The 21543-nt window shown below is 49.8% G+C and overlaps 1 protein-coding gene across 1 annotated transcript in view; it reads right to left on the bottom strand.

Moving 5' to 3' along the window:
* The window catches only part of LRPPRC (leucine rich pentatricopeptide repeat containing), a 675215-nt gene that overhangs the window by 515899 nt on the left and 137773 nt on the right, over positions 1-21543 (bottom strand). The window contains exon 12 of the mRNA XM_086927797.1: positions 15315-15433. Coding sequence (XP_086783923.1) covers positions 15315-15433 — 119 coding nt within the window. The remainder of the gene's footprint in view (positions 1-15314; positions 15434-21543) is intronic.

The raw sequence follows: 21543 nt of genomic DNA, 5'->3' as shown, positions 1-21543 counted from the left end.
CTTATTTTTGTGCGAAATCACCAGCGAGGCCCACAGCAGACCAGGCCGAGCAACATACGTGGCGTACCAGTGGAGGAGCAGCAGGCACCCCTCCGGCGCAGCTCTCACCACCGCAAACGCCTCGGGGCACCCGGAGGGGGGAAGGCGAACGTCTGGGCGGCAGCCCCCACCTGAAGACGCCGCGACTGGTGTCCGGCCTGGGCAGAAGCGAGGGAACAACCAGAGGGCAGCGGAGGAGTGAACGTGGAGCACTACGGGACGCCATGATGGTGGGGTACGTGCCTTGACCCCGGGTCCCGGTGAGAAATCGAAACAGCTCTGGAGCCTCTGCACCACTGTCCGCCCTAGAAGAGCTGCGCTGGGGGCACCTTGAGGGCGGCGAACGTGGCCCCCCTGCCTCGGCCTGGGGTGCAGCGGTTGATCCTGGTCGACTGCGGTATTTGGGGGTGACGCAAACCCACACCCGCCCTGGACTGGAAGCAGTCTTCTGGAGAAGAGTAGGTCGGTGAGGTGCAAGGCGGCGACAGGCAAGCGGGCCGGTGGAAGGGCTTGCATCATGACTGCTCAACGGGGTAGTAAACGCAACGATCGCACGCTGCCGGAGATGCTCAACAGGCCTCAGAACAAGGGAGATAAGAACTCCTCCTCACCTGGAGCGGCGGGGAGTTCGCAGTCGGGTGCGGCGGCGGAACCTCCGGTCACCAGATCCTTTTTGGAATCCCTATTCGGCACGCTGAGGGAGGACTTCCAGGCCTTGAAGCAAGAAGTAGCGGGAGAGGTGAGAGAAATCCGCAGGGAAGTGGACGGCTTGGGCGAGAGGGTGGCCACTGTTGAGAGCTCCACGCAAAGACAAGATGAGGAGATCACTTTCCTACAGCAGGAGGTGCTGACTCTTAGGGAACAGCACTTGGACCTCCAATTGCATAACGAGGACTTAGAGAATAGGTCACGGAGGAACAACATACGGGTCCGGGGTGTGCCATCCTCGGAGGAGAACCCGGATATAATCAAGTACCTGCAGGAACTCTTTCGAGCGGTCCTGGGAGAAGGGGACGATTTCCCCATCAGAATCGACAGAGCACACAGGGTGGGACCCCCCAGAAGGGCTAATGGCCCTCCTCCGGGCATCCTAGCATTCCTCCCGGACTTCCCGCTGAAGGAAAGGATAATGGCGGAGGCACGGAAAGCACGCTCACTCACCTTCCGCGATCACCCTGTGGCGCTATATCAAGACCTGTCTACACTCACGCTTCAGAAGCGTAAAGCGTTTAAGATTGTGACGGACCTCCTCAGGCAGCACGACACACCCTACTCCTGGGGTCACCCCTTCCGTATAATTTTCAAGTGGCATGGAGAAACGCACCAGTTACGATCCCTACAGGACACTTGCGAAATCCTGGGCATTACCGCAGAGGAGGAGGAATCCCACACGCCGAGGAGGCGACGCACAGCGGACGGAGGATGGCAACGAGTGGCACGAAGAAGGACAACGGGGGTGTCACGGAGGCCGGGATCTCCGACTATCAGAGCGGAACGAGAGGACGCTGTTCGGACAGCCTCTGAGGAGCTTGGAGGTTTGGGTGAGGTGACGTTGACCGCTTGAACGTGCTCCGGGGGGAGTTCACCAAAGCAACAATACAACTGCTGGCTTGGGGGAGGGGGCGACGGATTGGACACGTGTGGCTGGACGTCCACTAAGGTAACATTCCACGGACTGGTCCGCTTGGGCCTGTCTGGGACTATTTCAGGAAGTTCTGGGAAGTTCGGGGCGGAGGGGAAGGGTTGAGAGGCTGAGTTGCGGGTTGAAGAAGGGGGGGGAGGGGGAGGTTGGGAAGGTTGGGGTGTGAGTTGAGGGGATGGGGGGGAGGGAGCGTTGGGGGTTGGGAAGGAGGGGAGTTGTGGGGGGGAAGTTGGGGGTTACCCTGTCCAGTGCTCCCAAGGTGTCTACGAGTATCTGTCTAGACTCACACGCTAGCATGTATGTCATTGTAATGCCACGCACTTTCGATCGCACACATAGGCAAGATAGTCCCGACCGTCCATGGCAGAATTGAAGGTAGTTACCCTGAATGTTAAGGGGCTGAATAATCCCACGAAGAGGAGGGCTGTCCTGTCCTTATTGGAAAGCTCCCAGGCTGACGTCTGTTTGCTCCAAGAAACCCACCTACTGACCGGTGATTGCCACAGGTTGCGGTCCCGCCACTTCCCTACACAGTTCTTTTCCTCCAACACAACTAAAACGGCTGGGGTGGCTATCCTTTTGTCCAAATCCTTTAGGGGGGAGGTGCTGCACAGAGTTGTAGAACAAAAAGGGAGACTTCTGGCCTACAGACTTAAATTGGGAACTCTGGTGTTCACGGTGGGAACGGTTTATGGCCCGAACGAACAGCAAGATAGATTCCTACGCAAAGCACTGGAGGATATCACAGCGTCACCAGACAGGCACATAATACTGAGAGGGGACATACATTTGGTCTTTGATTCCTCAAAAGACAGATCAGCGCAGCGACACCCACAAACTGGGGAAATCTCACACGCAGTGAAGACGCAGTTGGCTGACTTAGACCTGCACGACCTCTGGCGCGGGCTTCACCCGTCGGATAGAGACTTCTCCTACTACTCGCATGCACACAAGACGTATGCCAGGCTGGATCATCTGCTGGTCTCTGGGCCTGTCCGTGACTTAGCTGCCGCTTCAGAAATAGGGGTCATCTCTCTTTCGGACCATGCACCGGTCTCAGGGACCTTCCTCCTCCCACCGAGCCCCGCTCGGCGGGGAGTTTGGCGGCTTCGGGACACGCTTCTTCATAAAAAAGCGGTAGTACAGAGTATCATAGACTCGGTGAAAGACTTTCAGCTGCACAACTCTAACTCTGATACTTCACTGTCGACCCAATGGGGGGCTCTTAAGGCGGTGTTACGGGGAGAGTTTATAGCGATTTCAACTGCGGACAATCGAGACAGAAAGCTGAAGCGGGATGAGCTTACGCAGAAGGTCAGGGAGCTAGAACAAGTACACCGTCGCACTGGGGCTCCTAGAGTTTGGAAGCAGCTGAAGGCAGCTAGAAAACTCTTGTCCTCACTAGATTTAGACAGGGCTGAATACGCACCGCTGCGCTCAAAGCACGCCTATTATTCGGGGGGGATCGCTGTGGCCGCCTTCTGGCAGCCAAACTGAGAGTGGCCCACCAGAGTCGTCAGGTCAAAGAATTAGTGAGGGACGCGGGGCAGGGGATCTCGGGCGACGCGGAAATTGCAGAGGCCTTCCGCCGGTTCTATGCTGACCTGTATGCTGCGGAGGACGCGCGGATGGAGGACCCGGATGCTTACCTTGATTCGGTGCCCCTCTCGTCCCTGACCCCGGAGCAGGCAACTTATTTAGAGAGGGAGATCAGACCTGAATAGGTGATAGCAGCGATTTCCAGACTTAAATTAGGTAAGGCCCCGGGCCCGGATGGTTACACTACCCTCTTCTACAGAACGTTCAGCGCGACATTGGCCCCTATCATGACCAGGCTATTTAACTCTTTCTCTGACCCAGGGGCTATCCCTCCTGACCTCCTGCAGGCGACCGTGTCGGTTATTCCCAAACCGGGTAAAGACAGGAAGCAATGCAGCTCGTATAGACCGATCTCCTTACTAAATGTAGATCTGAAAATCTACACGGGGATCCTAGCGACGAGATTAGCACAGTACCTCCCCGGCTTGATTGAACCGAACCAATCTGGCTTTGTGCCTGGAAGGCAAACTGTGGACAACACTAAAATGATAGTGCACATCTTGGAAAAGGCCTCGCGTATTCCGGGGGAGAGGATGCTGCTTTCGGTGGACGCTGAGAAAGCGTTTGACCGGGTGCACTGGCCCTATCTCGAACGAGTGATGGCAAAGTTGGGAATGAAAGAGAAATTTCGGAACATGGTGTTCAACTGCTATAAATTCCCATCTGCGACTGTGCGAGTGAACGGCTGTGGTTCCCGGCTGTTCGATATCGAACGCGGAACGAGACAAGGTTGCCCCCTCTCCCCCCTCCTCTTCGCGCTCTACATGGAGCCCTTTGCTCAACGAGTGCGGCAGAATACGGACGTGACTGGGGTACGAATGGGTGGTTACACACACGCAATAAGCCTTTACGCGGACGATGTGATTTTCACATTGGAGAACCCGAGGCGGGCTTTGCCCGCATGTATGGCTGAGCTTAAGGTTTTCGAGAGTGTAGCTGGCTTTCGGATGAATGTGGAGAAGTCTACAGCTCTGGACGTATCCCTGACACTGGCGACGAGGGTTGACCTACAGAGGCTCTTTCCCCTGCAGTGGTCGCGGGATCAGGTGCAATACTTGGGGATTGCGCTGGCCCCAACGTTGCAAGCAATGGTTTCCATCAACTACGAGGCAATGGGCAGGAAGGTAAAGGAAGAACTGGGGAGATGGAACAAAGGGACGATTTCCTGGCTTGGCAGGGTTGCAGCGATCAAAATGACAGTTTTACCCCAAATTCTATACTTATTCCGAGCGCTGCCTCTACAGCCCCCTAAGGGCTGGATTCAACTGATGCAAACTGAAGTGTCCCGCTTTGTTTGGCAGGGCCGTAAGCCCCGAATGCGCCGCGCCCTTACGACTCTGGCACCGGAGTCCGGGGGACTGGGGGTCCACGATCTCCGCAAATACTTCCAGGCGTCCCAATTGCGATACTTGGTGGAATGGAGTAGGTGGGAGTCCGATAAACATTGGCTCTTCCAGGATCAAGCAGTAGCTGGGCGCCCTTTACAGGAAATACCGTTCCTTCGCAGGTCACACCGCCCCCCGAATCTCTATGCGTCTTACATAATGCGGGTGCCGCTGAGAGTATGGGACACTACCTATCGCGCCTTCAATCTCACCACATTCCCCTCGCCGATCACACCTATTATGGACAATCCAGACTTTACTCCGGGGACGGAGCCAGGGGCCTTCTCACACTGGAGGGAAAAGGGCTGCAGAGCACTTTTCCACATGTATGCCGATGAGGGGGGTTATCCCCTTTCAGAGCTTTAAAGACAATTATCAGATGACCGAGACGGACCGCTTGAGGTACTGGCAGGTCCGACACTGGGCCTTGCAGCCACAGGTTAGAGAGTCTGCGGACAGACAGCTTCTGCCGTATGAAAGATGGCTGGTGACTCGCACTTCGGACGCCAAACTCATAACTGACCTCTATAGGATGCTCCAGCTCCCGTCTTCCCATTACCATATTCCTGGTCGGGAACGCTGGAACAGAGAGCTGGGGAGGACACTTAGCCATAAGGAATGGGAACATATTTCATACAGGGCAAGACATTCCGCCTATCATGTGGGCCTCACGGAAACCTTCACCAAGGTTTCCACCTATTGGTATCACACCCCGGAACGATTACACGAGATGAACCGGCTCATAAGTGACAAATGCTGGCGAAATTGTGGGCAGACTGGCACGCTGACGCACATCCTCTGGGACTGTCCGGTATTGCAAGCCTACTGGTCAGCTGTGATAGATGAGATTGATGCATGCTTTGAGATTGAACTGCCCCGATTTCCAGCGTACTCCCTGCTGGGTCTCCCAAATGGCTTGATGTACCCGCTGAAATCTAGGAAGGAACGGCAGATTGCTATCATGCTGGGCTCAGCGGTTCAGAACATACTGATACACTGGCGCACACCTGCCATTCCTTCTCACACAGGTTGGCTGCACAGGCTGTGGCACGTTCTGGGGATGGAAAAGCTGTCGCTCACACTAGCGGGGGATGTGACTTGCTTTAAGGAGCTATGGCAACCCTTTCACACGCTACTGGCCACAGAATTTAGGGAGATTACATGCCCGAGATATCTAAGACTGATGAGGCTAACGCCTCCGTTGTAATGCACTGTCCCATTGAGGAGGGAGGATTGTGGCCCCACTAGCGAGGTCAGGGACGGGAAGGATGACAGGGATGACACTTTACTTCCATACTACGCAGCACTGGACATGGTGGGTGGAGGGGGGGGGGGGGGTTTGTTGGGGAGTATAGTTTATTCAGGGGAAGGTACGGGAATTTGAGGCAATGCTCCTTCGTTTCTTTTGCACATTTCCATGCACGGCGCAGGATGTTGAGGCAGCCTCTCAGGGCTGGGACAATAGCACATTATTCCTGAGACGCCTCCTGGCGCACCGCCGCCTCTTTGTATGATTGTTTTCGTATGCTGCTGTGCCTTTCTAATAAAATACTTTAAACCTAAAGTGATATTCCCTTCCAGTACTTTTTCTTGTGGCTTGGGCGCCATGCTGCCAGCACACGACCCCCCACTCTCCCACTCCCACCCGCCCCCCACAGCCCACAGGCCTCCTGGTCCTAGCCTCATGTGTGCAGCCAATGCATTTCCTGCCTCCAACTGCAAATTACTCTCTACGGAGGGCTCATTCCGTCGGTGGCCTGCAACGACCAAACCCACTATTCATATTCTTCAGCGAACACAAAACACTGCAGCAAGGCTTCTGACAGGCACCCCTCGGAGAGCTAAACCAGCCCTAAAGGCTCTCCATTGGCTACCGATCCGTGAAAGGATCAAATTCAAGGCCCTATGTACTACTTACAGAGCTTTGCAAGACCAAGGGCCTCCCATGCTTAAGACCATGCTCTACCCATATAAACCTAACAGGTCTCTGCGTTCCTCCCAAGGTAACCTGGCCACTGTCCACAGAGTCAAGAAGGCCCGCACTGGAGGGCGACGCTTTTCGGTCACAGCAGCAACACTATGGAATTCCCTGCCAACCCAGCTGCGCGCTGAACCAAACTACATGAAATTCCGGAAGCTACTTAAGACCTACCTTTTCCCGCAATAACTTCAACTCCCCGCTTCTACCCCTCTGTTTTCTCTTCTCAGTTGTTAATTGCAATCTCAGCGCTGGAACGCTCCTGGGCAGCCACGCGCTATATAAATCCCTTTTCATTTCATTCATTTCATTCATTTCACTCTGAAACTAAAACTAGCATGGACCTGTTGAGCCAGCCATCACCTTGGCATCCTACCCCATGGTGGCCGACAACTTTAAGTAAGGCGCTTGACCTCCTTCCAATTGGCTCCCACATTGGCCCTTTAGGACCCAGCTGAACAAAACGGGTAGCCCTGTCCCCCCACCCCTCCTCCCAGAGCGTCTGACAGCCATGCACAGAGGACTGCTTTACCATATGGGAAGAGTGCCCCCTCCTACCCTCGACTGAGCCGACCGAGAGCTACAGAGGTGGGTGTTCCTACTCTGCTGCTCCATACCATTCCTAGGGGACTCTCCCTTGGCCCACCTCCAAGAGCTGCGTCAACTCTCCTCCACTCTAGAGGACCCTGCACCTGAGCCACGAGCAACGCTGCCCTGAAACCCATCTCGGAGGATGGATGTTCTCCATGACCACCTCCATTGCGCATCCTTTTAGGGCAGAGGTCTATCTGTGGGGCGCATCCCCCAGGGGGGCCGGGAAGTCTTGGGAAGGGGGTCTCATATTCCCCAGCTTCACTTGTGCCTGCAATCCTAAACGTTTGCTTTTGTGTTGGAAAAAGACAGCAGTCCTGGGACGGCTAATTTAAATTGTTATCAGCTGAAGTTTTAACAACTGAGTGTCTAGGGCTGTGAAAAGCTTTTGTGCCAAGGTTTCTGCTTGCCTAAAAGAAATGCAAATGTGCCTATCAGTTAATCTTCAAGTGTAAAGGGTGCTTGGTAGGGGTTCTGCTTTAATTGATCAAATCACTTCAAGCTTTGTGATGACAAAGATTTGTTTTTTGAGTGGTAGTGCAAAGAGCTAACAAGTGGGCTGTGAAGGGCTTGCTTTTAATTTTAACAGCATTTACACAGGCCTTAGTACCCCTAAAGAGGTGCTGCAGGCATAGTTATGTAAAAATAAAAATGTGCATTACATATGCTCTGGTATTACTAAAATCTACATTTTGGAAGCACCATTTTATTGTAAAACTATTTGCACGTTTTGCAGCACTGTATCTTACACTGTGTGTAATGCAAGTATAAAATAATGACTTACTTTCACAGTACCTTCTGACATAGGCTCTGACCTCGTAGTACTAAAAATGCACGTCACTATTCTCCACTGCACCAATCAAGACTTAATTATGTGGCTTTCTGGTTACATACACATAGACCTCTGCAGTGCATTAACTAATAGAGGTTCCATAATACACTACAGTGCAATTCCTCACGGAGTAGCAACTTTTTAAATTTATTTTTCATTATGCTGCCCATTATTTTATATGTAGATACCTGATGGTGAAAGACCAAAAAAACGTACAGAATATTTTGGGGACTATTTATGAGGCTTGCATAGCCAGAGCATCACTTTTTGATGCTCCAGCTACGCAAGATTCTCAACCATACCTATGAGGCGATGCAAAGTTACCCTGCATGGCCTCATAGATATAGAATAAGACATAGCAGCACTGGTCACTATTGCCGTACTCTGCGTGAAGGAGATGTTCCATGGGCTTTGCGTGGAGTTCCCATGCAACACCTATGGGATTGATGCTGCCCCACATTTACAAAATCAAGTAAACCTGGGGCAGCTCAAAAACAGATGCCTCACCAGCGGAGGCGTAACGAGGTGAAATGTTTTCATTTTTCCTTGTTGTTTCCTCTGTCCATGTGTGCTGCGTTCTGTAGCTCACCAGGAAAGAGGAAAACGCCTCTTGGGAAAGTTTATGTGAAAAAAGGCTCCCCTTCCTGTACAAAAACAATCCTCCCTATGTTGGTGCTACGCAGCAATTTGTGCGTCAATGCAACGGGAAAGGACAGGAATGCACTGTATTTCATAAACACAGTGCATTCCTACTCTTTCAAACTGGCGTAGGGCAGCGCCGCTAGAAGACATGCAGCGCTGCCCTTCGCCAATACCTCATAAATTAGGCCATTTATTATTAGCTAAACCTTTGACTACACACCTAAGCTCACTGACCTTCGATAGATGTCGATGATGAGGAGTAGAAGGTTCTAGAATTTTTTTGTCAGAAGGGGGTTCTTAAGCCTAAAAAGTTTGACATGGGGGTCTCCTCATCAAAACGTTTGAAGAACTCTGTTTTAGGGCAACCAGGGCCTCCATATGCCTGCGACTGCTGGAGAGGCCCCCTTTTGGAGCAGGCCCCCACTCCCTCTGCAACTTCGGGACTCAGGTTCTCCAACCAGCCTGTGGCTTGCTATGGGGAATTTCCACACAACCAACTCTGATCATTCCCCCTTAGGTCAGGTATCGCAGCCTCTTGGGCGGGGCCATCAAAGGCCAGGCTGCTAACCTGTTGGAGCCGATATTCAAGGCCATCGACACATAGCACTGGAAGATAAACTTGACACCATTGTAATAGACGCTGGGCTGCTGAGTACCTACAAGCAAACGCTTGCAAAGTTTGTCACCCTCACAGACAGGAAACAACACTACCTTCACCCAACTACTCAGAACCATCAACGTCAGTTCTTGGATTTGCCACAGAAAGTCCTGTTCCTTGACAGTAGAGCAGAGGACCACTCCCGCAGAAACAATCTTCGGGCGGTTGGTCTCCAAGAAGGGACAGAGGAATCCAACGCTGTGGACTTCCTAAAACAATGGATTAAATCCATAACACCAGCATCGAAAATGTCCTCCCTTCTTTTCCACTGAAAGGGTGCACCACATTCCATCTAAGCATTCGTCTCCAGGTGTACCCTCATGGCCTTTGTTGGCTAGACTGCCGCAAGCACATTGAATATGAGCATCATCAGATCCTGATCTTGCCAGACTAAATCCTGGTGGTTTAACATTATGGAGGTGAAGAGGAAACTTTGGAACAGAGATGTCAAATACTCCCCTCACCCTCCCGGCTAAACTTAGAATGTTGACTGATCGCAACACCCTGTTTGTCACTGACCCTACAGAGGCCTGAGACTGGGCAGAGGAGCACCCTCTCATGTGGACTAACTCCACTACAGACCCTCAAACCGCACGGCTCACCACCACCCTCAACCTCAGTCACATCCGTCAGGACCTGCTCCTACTGTAGACCAGAGATGACAAGTAGGCGCTCTGGACACAACAGCGGCCTTAGGTGACTCTAGCTCAGAACTGCTCTCAGCTATGCCAACCACGTTGGAAGATGATTATGTTTCTTCAGTGCTGGGTCCATTACATCTTTCTGGTTCACCACCTTTAGGGACCACCCCTCCGAGACAGCAGAATGGTTGATAAAGTCACTGATTGTGCCTTCTATATCACTGGGTGCTCTGCCTCCCTCTCCTTCCCCCGGATGACCCTAGCTTTTCCTAGTCCTGCAATTCGGCTCCTCTTCGGCCTCGTCTTACTTGCTTTGTACTTACATGCCCTGCATGCCCTAACCACCCATGGCCCACCTTCACTTTGCGAGCCCTGGGTCACCCTAACCTCCGAGATTGCCCTTATGCCTACCACCATGATCATTGCTGTCCCACTGACTTCTCCTTATCATCATTACTGTTCCCCTAATGCAGCTACGTAACCCCAGCTTCCCCTGCTTGCAATGGCAGGGGGTTGAAAATCTCCTTCCTCCATCTCACATGCCTGCCCCGCGAGTAAAACCGTATACCCTACTGCCCTGGAAACATTCCAGGTATACACACAACTAGTCAGCACTATAAGATTTATTAAGTTCTAAAATGTAAAAATGCCAATTTTGTGCTTCTTCGAGAGACCCATATCACAGCCCCCGAGGTACCCTGACTTCAAAAGAGGTGTCATGAACAAATCTTCTCCTCAACGTTCTACATTCGCTCATGGGTCTCTGATCTGGGTTTAACCGGCCATCCAATTACACCCAGACCACTGTGATAAACCCCAAGGGTAGACATGTCTTCCTAGAGGGCTCCCTGGATGGTTGATTCCCTCAACACCCCAAATGTTGATCACCCAGCATTCTTAGTAAACCTCTTGCTTACCCTTTCCCAATGGGCAGATCTCCCATGGGTCACTAGTGGTAACTTTAATGCTGTCCTAGATGTCAGTCTTGAGAGGTTCCATCACCCTCTCCATCAGGCCCTCACACATAGGCAATGCCAAAGCTATAATCGCCTGGTTCATCCACTGGTCTCTCCTTGATGTCTGGCACCACCACAAACTGGCTCTCCAGCTCTACTACTTCTCTGTCCCACACAGCTGGCTTGTGCCACTTGAGAGCACAGTTTGCTCAGCTCACCTGTGCTTTAACTTGCTTCCTCCAGTTACGTAGGCCGCTCCATTTCTGACCATGGATGTGTTATCACATTGCTGACTTAGGCAGCCCAACCCTAACCCCATTCCCATTTGGCACTTGCAAGGGCCCAAGTTCGAGGACCCCCAATCCACTTCTCTCCGACTTCCGCCGTACAGGAATATCTTGGCACCAATGCGCATTCATCGCATTCAAAGGGAGAGGATGTGCCCGAACAGCTAGGGCTGTCAATCTCAAATCTGAGGAACTAGGTTTGAGTCTCGGCAACGACACTCAACATCCTGTGATTTTGGGCAAATCACTTAATCTCCCAGTGCCTAACAAAAATGAATGTGTCCAATATGGCTACAGGTGGCCGCAATGGTTGCCAAGAGGAACATTGCTGGGGCATGGGCGGGGCGACTCAGCCGCCTAAAGTCACCTAGTGGGAAAAAGATATGGATTAGTGCTGCGCGGTGGAAAAAAACAATCTAGAAAAGCCGGGGATGCCCCAAGAAATGGGAGAAAATTTGGCAACGGTGGGAAGACTATATGGGGTATAGACTAGTTAGGTGGGAAGGGACGGGGAGACCGGACAGCTGGTATCTATAGGAATCACTAATATCATGGCTTGTTTTTGTAAAATAGAATCTGTATGCCATTGAAATTGTATGTAACCCAACTTATGAATATTATTAATAAGATTATGATTACTCAAGGTGACTACTGTTTCATAAAAAGAAGTTAAAAAAAAAAAATAATGAATGTGTCCTTATGTAACGTAACTGGTGCTCATGTAAAGCGCTCTGATACCGGATACCTTCGGGTCAAGTTTGCACTATATAAAACTGAGTGGGAAAAAAACAAGCTTGAGACTTATTGAAAGGGACGCCCTTAAAACAGTGGTCCGCCTCCACTCTATTCGCAATATGGCAACAGTCCATAGGGTCCTTGAGGACAACCTCTTGAGAGCTTAAGATGCTTGTACCCACCTTGAGCGCCAAGTTGTCCTGAACTCCTCTTTCCTGAGGGCTCTCTCTAAATCTGGCGCCAACTAAGCCGCCCTCTCGGAGAGAGTTAGGCATCTGAACTACACTGATTATACAACTCACATGTACTCAAAGAGCAGCAAGGCCTGCAGGCTCCTGGCCTGGTTGCCCCCCAACCCCGGGACACCACTTACATACCCACCGCCACTCTGTGTGACCCCACTAGAGTGATGCTGTACTGTCAAAAGGTAATCCTTGCAGAGGTTCTAGACATTTATTGTCATTTCTATGCGGAAGACCCTGATCCCCAATGGATTTGTGCAGACAACTTCCTCGCCGACCTTTCTTTCTTGTGCTTACCAGCTGCCTCTCGCCCGATCGTGCACCAGCAGTAAAAGACGCCATCAAAGACCTTGCGGCGGGCCTACCACTCAATTTTTACCACACCTACTACACAATCTTTGTTCCCAAGTTAGCAGAGCTCTACGAAGCAGACTTGATGGATGGCTTCCTACCTCTGTCGCTCCAAGAGGCATTGCTTGTGACAATCCCAAATCAGGGCTCCCCACCGAAGGACCTGACATCATATAGGCCGATTGTCATTATCAACACAGATTACATGATCCTCTGGAAAATCCTGAATACTCAGACCCTGCCCTTACTCCCCGATCTGATTCACTCCGATCAGAACAGATTTATCCCCAGCAAGATAACACTTAATCTTCACCGGCTCTACAGATTTATGGAAGAAGCTCCCCAGGTCTGGCTTTGTACAAAGACCTTTAGCCTCGACTTCAGCAAGGCATCTGAATCCAGCGGTGAGATTTTCTCCTCGAGCTGTGGGATTTCCTCCTCACTGTTCTCTAGCATTTTGGTTTTGGCAAAACTCAACTGATTCTCTCGCTCGCTGTGGATCCCTCCAATGCCAACTTTTACAACACCATGACCAGTGTAGCCAAATAGCTCCAACTCAACTACGACAAAACAGAATTACTGATCGTCAGAAAGAACACCTCTGATTGGCACCACAGCTGATGGCCTGCATACCTGGACCTACACCCACACCGATCGACCATGCACGCAACCTCGGCATCATCCTTGACAGCAAACTGATAACAAGTCAACACACAGTCACCTCCTACTGCTTCCACACACTTTGCATGCTCTGCAGGATCATCACATGGATCCCAACCAGGCCCTTGTCACCAGTGGCCTCGACTACGATAAAGCACTCTATGCTGACATCTCCACCCAGCTCCTTAAGACTCCAGAACATACAGAACACCACAGTCAGACTGATTCTGGACCTCCCCAAACGAACCCACATCGCCCTCTACCTGAGAGTCCTCCACTGGCTCCCTGTCCAGAAGAGATGCCAGTTCAAGATCATCACACATACCTAAAAAGACCTCTATGGCTTAGGACCTGCCTAAATCCACCATCAACTTAACTTCCACCAACCCACTAGACACCTGCACCCCACCCCACGCATCAGTCGCAGCCGTGGCGATGGGCGCTTCTGCTCCTACATCTCTGCCAAGATCTGAAACGACCTTCCCCTCCAGCTCCATACAACCCCTTTGCTGGCAGACTTCAGAAAGATACTCCAGACCTGGCTCTTCGACAGAGATACAGTGCCCAGATACCCCTCGGGGTGACAGTGTTGCACTTTACAAATGCTGTTGATTGATTGAGTGATGAGTTGTCTGAATCATCAGCTTGCTTTACTTCCGGCCCCAGGTTGAGGTATACCGTTGCAAGACTGGCTTCATGCGATCTCACTCTATGCTGATGATGTCCTGGTTTACCTCAGATATCTCGTTTATGACACCTGGCCTGCATGTGAACTGAGCAAAATCCTACGCTTACCCGCTTGCTCTCGCTGTCCCCGAGTCCGAGTCTGACCTGTCGCTAGGTTAGAATTCCTTCCATTGGGCGAGTACCTCTTTTCGTTACTTGGGTATCAGGATATTTCACTCTGATCAAGACTTGCTGGATGGTAACCTTACGAAAGCCGTTACCTCCCTGACATCCCAAGGGCAGTTTTGGGAGACACTGCTCCTAGCTCCGATTGGGTGAAACATCCTCCCTCGCCTTTTCTATTATTTTACTAATGTACCTGTCACACTCCTCCAAAAGTACTCCGCATCCTTGGATTCATTTTATTTATTTTTATTTTATTTATTCATTGAGCTCTTCTGGCATACAGGTCGAAGAGTGGCGCTTATCAAGCTGCGCCTTCCAAATGGCAGGGATGAATTGGGGGCCCTGGGCTTTGAACTCTACTTCCTTTCTCTCAAGCTAGTGTGGCTCAGTGGTTGGATGGTAGGACTTTTCATTGAGGAGACATGTGCAGAATGGTCACAGCTCAGGCCTGATGAGCTCCTTATCGCTGGCCTCCTGTGTCTAGGCCACCTCCCCCAACTGCTCCATGTATGCACTATGGCCATTTGCCCGGGCCGTGTGCCAAACTAGTAGCACCCTCCCTTATACTCCCACCTTCCCCCTTTGGGGTATGTCGAACCTCTACGGCCACCTCAGCCAGGATAACTTGACGCACTGGCACCGCACCATATTGATGCCCTGGGTGCCTAATTAGAGGATGGATGCCTCCTCAGGTTTGAGGACCTCATGGACCAGTTTGCATTGCACAGAGGACAATATTTTACTTACGGTGCAAATAACTCATTCTCTACTGTATTTGATCAATCGCAGACACTACGCCCGAGACACTCCTTGGTCCAGGCCTTCTACACAATGGGGGCTCGGTGCAGACATGTCACTTGGTTTTACAAAGTTCTCTTGCCTTATTTTATCTGCTCCTTCGACTCCCTTAAAGAGAAATGGGAGGACGACGCTGGTAAGGTCTTCTACGGCTCGGAATGGACCTGAGCGCTGGTCTTTCCCCAAGGTATTAGGAGAAATCTGGACAGATGAATCAAAGGAAAATCCTGAAGACGATTACGAAGAAACATACACTGCGGGTAAAATGATCTGCTCGTGATTCGAGAGGTTCTAGCAATCAAGTGTAAAAAAAAAAATAAAAAAAAGAGGGCGGGAACATTCAGGTTTTATAATATGAACAGAAGCTAATGAGCAAAATCGTCGTCTTTCTCAAGCTCTTTCGTTCCAGTAAAAACATAAACCTACCTGTAGCAGTCTACGGGCAGATTGTGCATCATCAAAGACGTTTATCACGTAGTCTGTGTAAGTATCTACATCTGGTTCTATACCAAGCTCGTGTAGAGTTTTCATGACTTCAATGGTTCCTACAAAAATAAAAAAACAAAAACATAAAAAACAGAAGTGATGCATTTTTCTAAGCCCAGTCACTTTTAAGACGGAATTATATACTCAAGACAGGAAAAGGGACGTGTACACTGTTAATTAGAATGAACACCTGCGCAGCCTGGTCTTTTTCCAATCAACTGGACTAAATGCGCGCCCACTACGGCTAGAAGCGATGGGCAATTGAACCTTTTTTAATTTGTTTTTAACAGCGTGAGGAAACATTATCAGAGTCACTGTGCTTCCCTTCAGCTTTGTCTGACAGATGAGATGTCTGCCCTCCACCCGCCCCCTGCCCCCTGCCCACACACAAACACACACTGCCACTACCACAATACACCTTGAAAATATCAGTGTGGTACCGAGACGATGGGATGTAACGAGGAGGGCTGTGCCTAATTTCAGGCACAGCCAACAAAAGAAATCACGTCTCTGCAAGGTCACCAAAGCCTCTGAACCAAAACAGAACAGTTTACTTTATGAAACCACCCGATTAAAAACAGATATGACTGAAAAACTGAAAGTGGGAGAAGACGCAACTGAGGAACGGCACAATAAGGACAAGCTTTCTTGGCAGCGCCGCGCGGGTAGCCGCGTCGCTCCTTGCTGGCGCTGAACGCATTTGTCACCCGCTGCAGGGCATTCGTCCACAGTAGCATATGCTTCCCTTCCAAGCTGCCACTCAGAAGCCGTACTTTTAAATTGCAAAGTTTGCCCAAAGTCCCCCTTGTTGCCCTGGAGTGCCACCTATGGAAAAGTGACACTTTCATGAATATTTTATGCAGTGCACAATGGTGCAAATAATCAAATGTGAATTCCCTTTGAGCACTTAAAAATACACGCAGGCAAGTCACACTAAATTAAAGTCGCATGATCTCCCCAAGTATGCCTTAAACGAAAAACTGTCCGATTTTGGCCTAGAATCTGTAAAAATGATAAACAGAATTAATTGCGGTAAATCTCACTGGATGCCCCTGTTATTTTGACAGCTAGTTTCAACGTTACTTCGGCAAGATTCTGTCTCGGAAAACATTTAGAGAGACCAGCCAACGTTATAACTGAAGCCTTTCAGGCGTGAAATATAGTTTAGACTAACAGAGCAGCAAGGCGGTCTTTCAAACAGGGAGACGCTTATATTACATTTGCTGGGCGAATGTGAGCATGCTCTGCGCGTTGAGTGCAGGGACCTACATTTCAGTCACCAATGCAGAGAAAGAACAATATGGGCATTTAGATATCGGGAGCACTGTACAATAGCAGAAGATCATGCAATTCGGCGCCACTGATGAACAATGCAGTGCTCCATGAAAGATACATTAATCTCTATAAAGACCTGTGAACCCACCCCTGGGTCAAAAAGACAAGCAAGGGGGCGAGGGAACTCATACCATTGCCAAAGCACAGAGAATGGGAGGGAAAATCATACGTTTGTTTACGTATAGCAGACAAGCGGCGCACCACCACAAAATAAGAAATGGGGGGGGGGGGCTTTACTGGTACGTATATTTGAATTAGTTTATATTCGCGCCCTGACTGTCCCTTCTGTGCAAGTTCTCATTCCATCACACTGTTCCCAGAAAGATAGTTTGATGCACGTAACAGAATACTAATGGAATGCCATAGAGTTACACTTTCACAGATGCATCCTTGGAAGAAAGGGGATCCTTGGGGACCTCAGGGCATCATGTGCCTCGGGTGGACCTCGAAGCACTTTGCATATCATCTGGAAGAGGCACAAGGTAAACAGGGAACAAAATATGGTTGCCACAGCCGGGGTACCGAAGAAGCATTACGTATTGATATAAATTGCTGCTAATTTTGTACCATTGTATCTTGATAATGACTTTTTCTGTTTTCTTTTCAATGAACTATGGATGCTGTATATTGTACTTTTATGGTTTGCAAACTAAACCGAAATAAAGTTTTTATTGATTGATTGATTGATTCCGAAGAAGCAGCCGAAATGTTTTATGAACTCACCCCTACTACGCCCTGGACATCTTGGATAAATACATCATTTATTTCTCGATGCTGTCTAACAAAGGATGAGCGCGGAACGAGACCCAGGGACTTAACAGATGCTAGTGCAGTGGGACAGAGAGGGTATTTTGGGAACCCCCATCAACTCAAAGCATAGGAGCTTCTTTGCATTGAGACAGTTTTGGGGAGCCCTCGCCACATTTTATAGGCGGGTCCTACATCTTTCTTTTCGCCACTGGCGAGAAAAGTGTCATTTTAGCTCTAATGTTTCGAACACAAGCTCAGATTACAGTCCCAAATTAAAGGGAACGCCATTTTAATAGTCTGGGTTAGACCTGGCTTCTTCTAGCGTGGTGCTAGCAACTTGCCAGGCCCAAACCTTCCCTGTTACTAAAGGTCAGGCACTCCTAAGGTAGGCCCAAGGTAGCCGCAGGGTGCAATGTATTTAAAGGGTAGGACATGTACTGTTGTGTTTTACATGTTCTGGTAGTGAAATACATCTAATTTCGTTTTCACTACAGCAAGGCCTATCTCTTCCGTAGCATTGGACATCTTACAAGGGCATCTGCAATAGGGAGCAGACACAACATTGGAGCTTAGAGTCTCTGGACTCTCAATTTAAAAATACATATTTTAGTGAAGTTGGCTTTTAAATTGCAGGTCTGAAAATGGCACTTCTAGAAAGTTGACATTTTCTTACTTTTACCATTCTGGGCCTCTGCCTGTCTCTGAATACACACCTGGGTCAGGATGACAGGTGGGCTGTTTGTGCATCCACTCTAGAAAGTCACACACAGGGAGTTGGTGTGCCCGGCATATCCTGATGGCCCATTACCAGGCTGAGGTGTCTTCCGCAGCTAGAGAAGTGAGAGGAGCGGACATGGACACCGGAATAGGGCTGTGCCTGTCCTCAGACAAAGAGGTTTCCACCCCCTGTAGTGTCTCTAGAGCCAGGTCAGGGAAAGGCAGGGTCTTGTGTAATACAAATACTTTTATTTGAAGATTGCCTACTTCAAAGGCAGAGTACTGGACCTGTCCCCGTATTACTTGAAACACTTCTGTATGACTTTCTGTCAGGAAGAAGAGCCATGTTGCTGTCAGGAGGGACTACCACTTTGCTGTTTGCTTTGCTTTGTTGCCTGCAGCTTGCTACTTCTGTCCTGGAAGTGAAAGGACTTGACTTTGCTTTCTACACCCTGCTTTCTCAGGTTCTTCAAGAGAGCTTGAGTTGAGCTTCACTCCTGTTTGAAGTCTCAGGGTCATTAAAGATCTCAGCTGCAGCACCTGGGTTTTCTGGCTGAGAGCCCTACTCTGCCAAGTGGGGCCAACTTCAGGAACTGGGCCCTTGGAAGCAAGTTTGCAGTGTTCTAGAATCAGGATGTGCTGATCTGGGGGCTGACATTTTATGCCACAGTTGCTGTGACTCTTACTCTGGGCCCTCCATCTTGTTGGCCTCAACCATTTCCTCTGTGTACAAGTAGCCTTCTTTCATTAGTCTGGCCAAACCTACCATCAATGCTGAAGCAGTCCTGGAGAAATGTATCATGGGAGTGCTTTTGTGTGTGCGTCTGTGCGTGTATGAGGGGGTGTGTGCGGAAACACGTGTGCGAGCGCCTGTGCGTATATGAAAGACTATGTTCACATTCCTGTGTGCTTGTGCATGTCTGTGCGTGTGATGGTGTGGACATGTATTTGGGTGTTTTTGTATTAGAGCATGTGATTCTATGTGTGGTTGTGTTTGTGCGAGCAGATGTTTCTGTATGTGTGCTTACATCTGTGCGTATGATGGTGAGTGCATGTATTTGAGTGTCTTTGTATTTGAACATGGGATTGTATGTGTGCTTGTGTGTGGATGTTTCTGTATGCGTACTTGTACGCGCCCTCTGTTCGCGTAGGAGAGTGCACGCACATTTGTGTGTGCTTGTGCATGTCTGTGCGTGTGATGGGGTGTGTGTGCATGTATTTTGTGTGTACGTCCTTGGGTATTTTTGTTCTGGAGCATGTGATTGTATGTGTGCCTGTGTTTTTGATGTGTGCTTGTGCTTGTGCGTGTCTGCGTGTATGAGAGAGTGAGCGCATTTGTGTGTGCTTGTCTGTGCATGTGACGATGTTTGCGTGTTCGTCTCTACATCCTATCTTCCGCCTACCCCTTTACCCTATCCCCTTACCCTTCCTTGCTCGATTCACCTTGTTCCCTATGTTCTTTAAATGCTTTTCTTGATACTTATTTAACTTTTAATTGATGTAAATTGCAACATTATTGTTCCTCATGTAAGGCGCTCCGATTCCCTTGGGTCTAGCCAGCGCTATATAATAACACATTAATTAAATGTGTTCCCATTCAGTACTCTTTCTCTCTTTGTCTACCTGCCTAGCTCCTATCCCCTCTCCCACGAATCTCTCATCTTGCTTGCTAGTCTGCCTAGCCCCCTATCCTTTGTGCCCTTTGACTAAGCACTCCTTCTCCCCTTGTCAGGGAAAGATATAATATTTATACTCTAGAGTCTCAGCGAACCCGCTAAGAGAGTCCACTGCGCCAAGGGGGCCACTCACAGCTGATGTATGGTATGGCACCCCCTTACCAACGCACTCCCTCTCCCCTTTTTGGGGAAGGGTCCAGAATGTAGGCCTTGGAGACTCAGAGTGTCCTCTAAGAGAGTCCACTGCGTAAAGGGAGCCTCCCGCAATTGAGATAGGGAAGTGATACCACTTCCCCTGGGATCACAGCTTACTGGACTTTGGACGTTGCTTCGACTCGTCTACCGGTTTGTGTTCCCCTTTGCCCTTCCCCTCCTCTTTCCATGCGGTGTCCTTCACCCTCCCCTCCTCTTTTCCGCCTTCATTACCTGTCTACTTCCCCAGCTCCTTTCCCCTCCACTGAATCTTTCAACGTGCCAGCTATTCCTCTTACGTATTTGTGCTTATTGTTTATCTCGACCATACAAGTAACTATGTTGCCATGCTCTGATAACTGATTAACCTTTGTAAAGGTGTAACCTGTAACTGTGATCTGATGCTCATGTAAAGCGCTCTGTAACCTCCGGGTCTAGCAAGCGCTACATAAAACTTTTAAAATTAATAAAATAAAAATAAAGAAACCAACGCATCGACTTAAGAGTGTAACTTTGGAGCCGGCGCCACTCCCTCATACCGCACAGCTGCCTGCACCGGAGCCATGGTCTCTGCTCCACGCAGGGCCCACAACTTACAACACAGGCCCGACACCGTTGCTGTGCCTCCGAAGAACTGCCACAGAGTGAGTCCTGAGTAGCGCGCCACTGAAGTCCGTGGCGCACGACTGCAACTGTGCCACCGCACCGGTGGCCCCGTGCTGTGACATCGACACTGCATGGCTTGACTCTCGATATTTCACCAACCCCGCACTGCCAGCAGAACCGATGCCTCACCACCAATGCTGAATCACCTCCCTTGTGCCTTGCAATGACCAAGGAGTCATTGGCTCAACGACCCTACACCCTGCAGGAACCACCACCTTACTTGCGTCAGTGATGCACTGACAGTGGGGAACTGATGCCGCACCGGTCTCAGTGACTCCTCACTTTCTCGACGCCTTGCAACATCTTTGTTTTGTCATCGTTACAAAGGTACTGTAACCAGGGTCTGTACGACTCAGTCATCATCCAGCGCTCCATCGCGAACTGCAATATACGGAGAGAATTGACTTAGTCAACCAAGTCGCAGAAGCCCCAGTTGGAGTTGTGTTTATAAGTGCTATACCTGCTAATCTTTGTAACTCAGATCTTGAGTTGTGAATGTTGGATTTTTGTTGTTTTGGTCTTGTGCATTAATGTTTTTTTTTCTAAAGTGTGTTTGTGTGTTTTGTATGGCACGTGGCATGTGAATGTCCTTTACACATTGCCTCTGAGATAAGCCTGACTGCTCTTGCCAAGCTAACGAGGGAGTGAGCACGGGTTATTCCGAGAGTGTAACCAACATACTTGGCCTACAATGACGGTCCCTACTTGGACTGGGTGCGAACCCACACAAAGAAACCCCATTTCAAATGGTGATCAGCAGTGAGGACAGATCTTGTATTTCTGCATTACATAGTGATGATTGGTGTACACTACTTCTATATTGCAGACAGTAA

Source organism: Lissotriton vulgaris, chromosome 6 (assembly GCF_964263255.1).
Source record: "Lissotriton vulgaris chromosome 6, aLisVul1.2, whole genome shotgun sequence".
NCBI lineage: Eukaryota > Metazoa > Chordata > Amphibia > Caudata > Salamandridae > Lissotriton > Lissotriton vulgaris.
The sequence above is the reverse complement of the archived record's forward strand: the minus strand, read 5'-3'. Positions and strand labels throughout refer to the sequence as shown.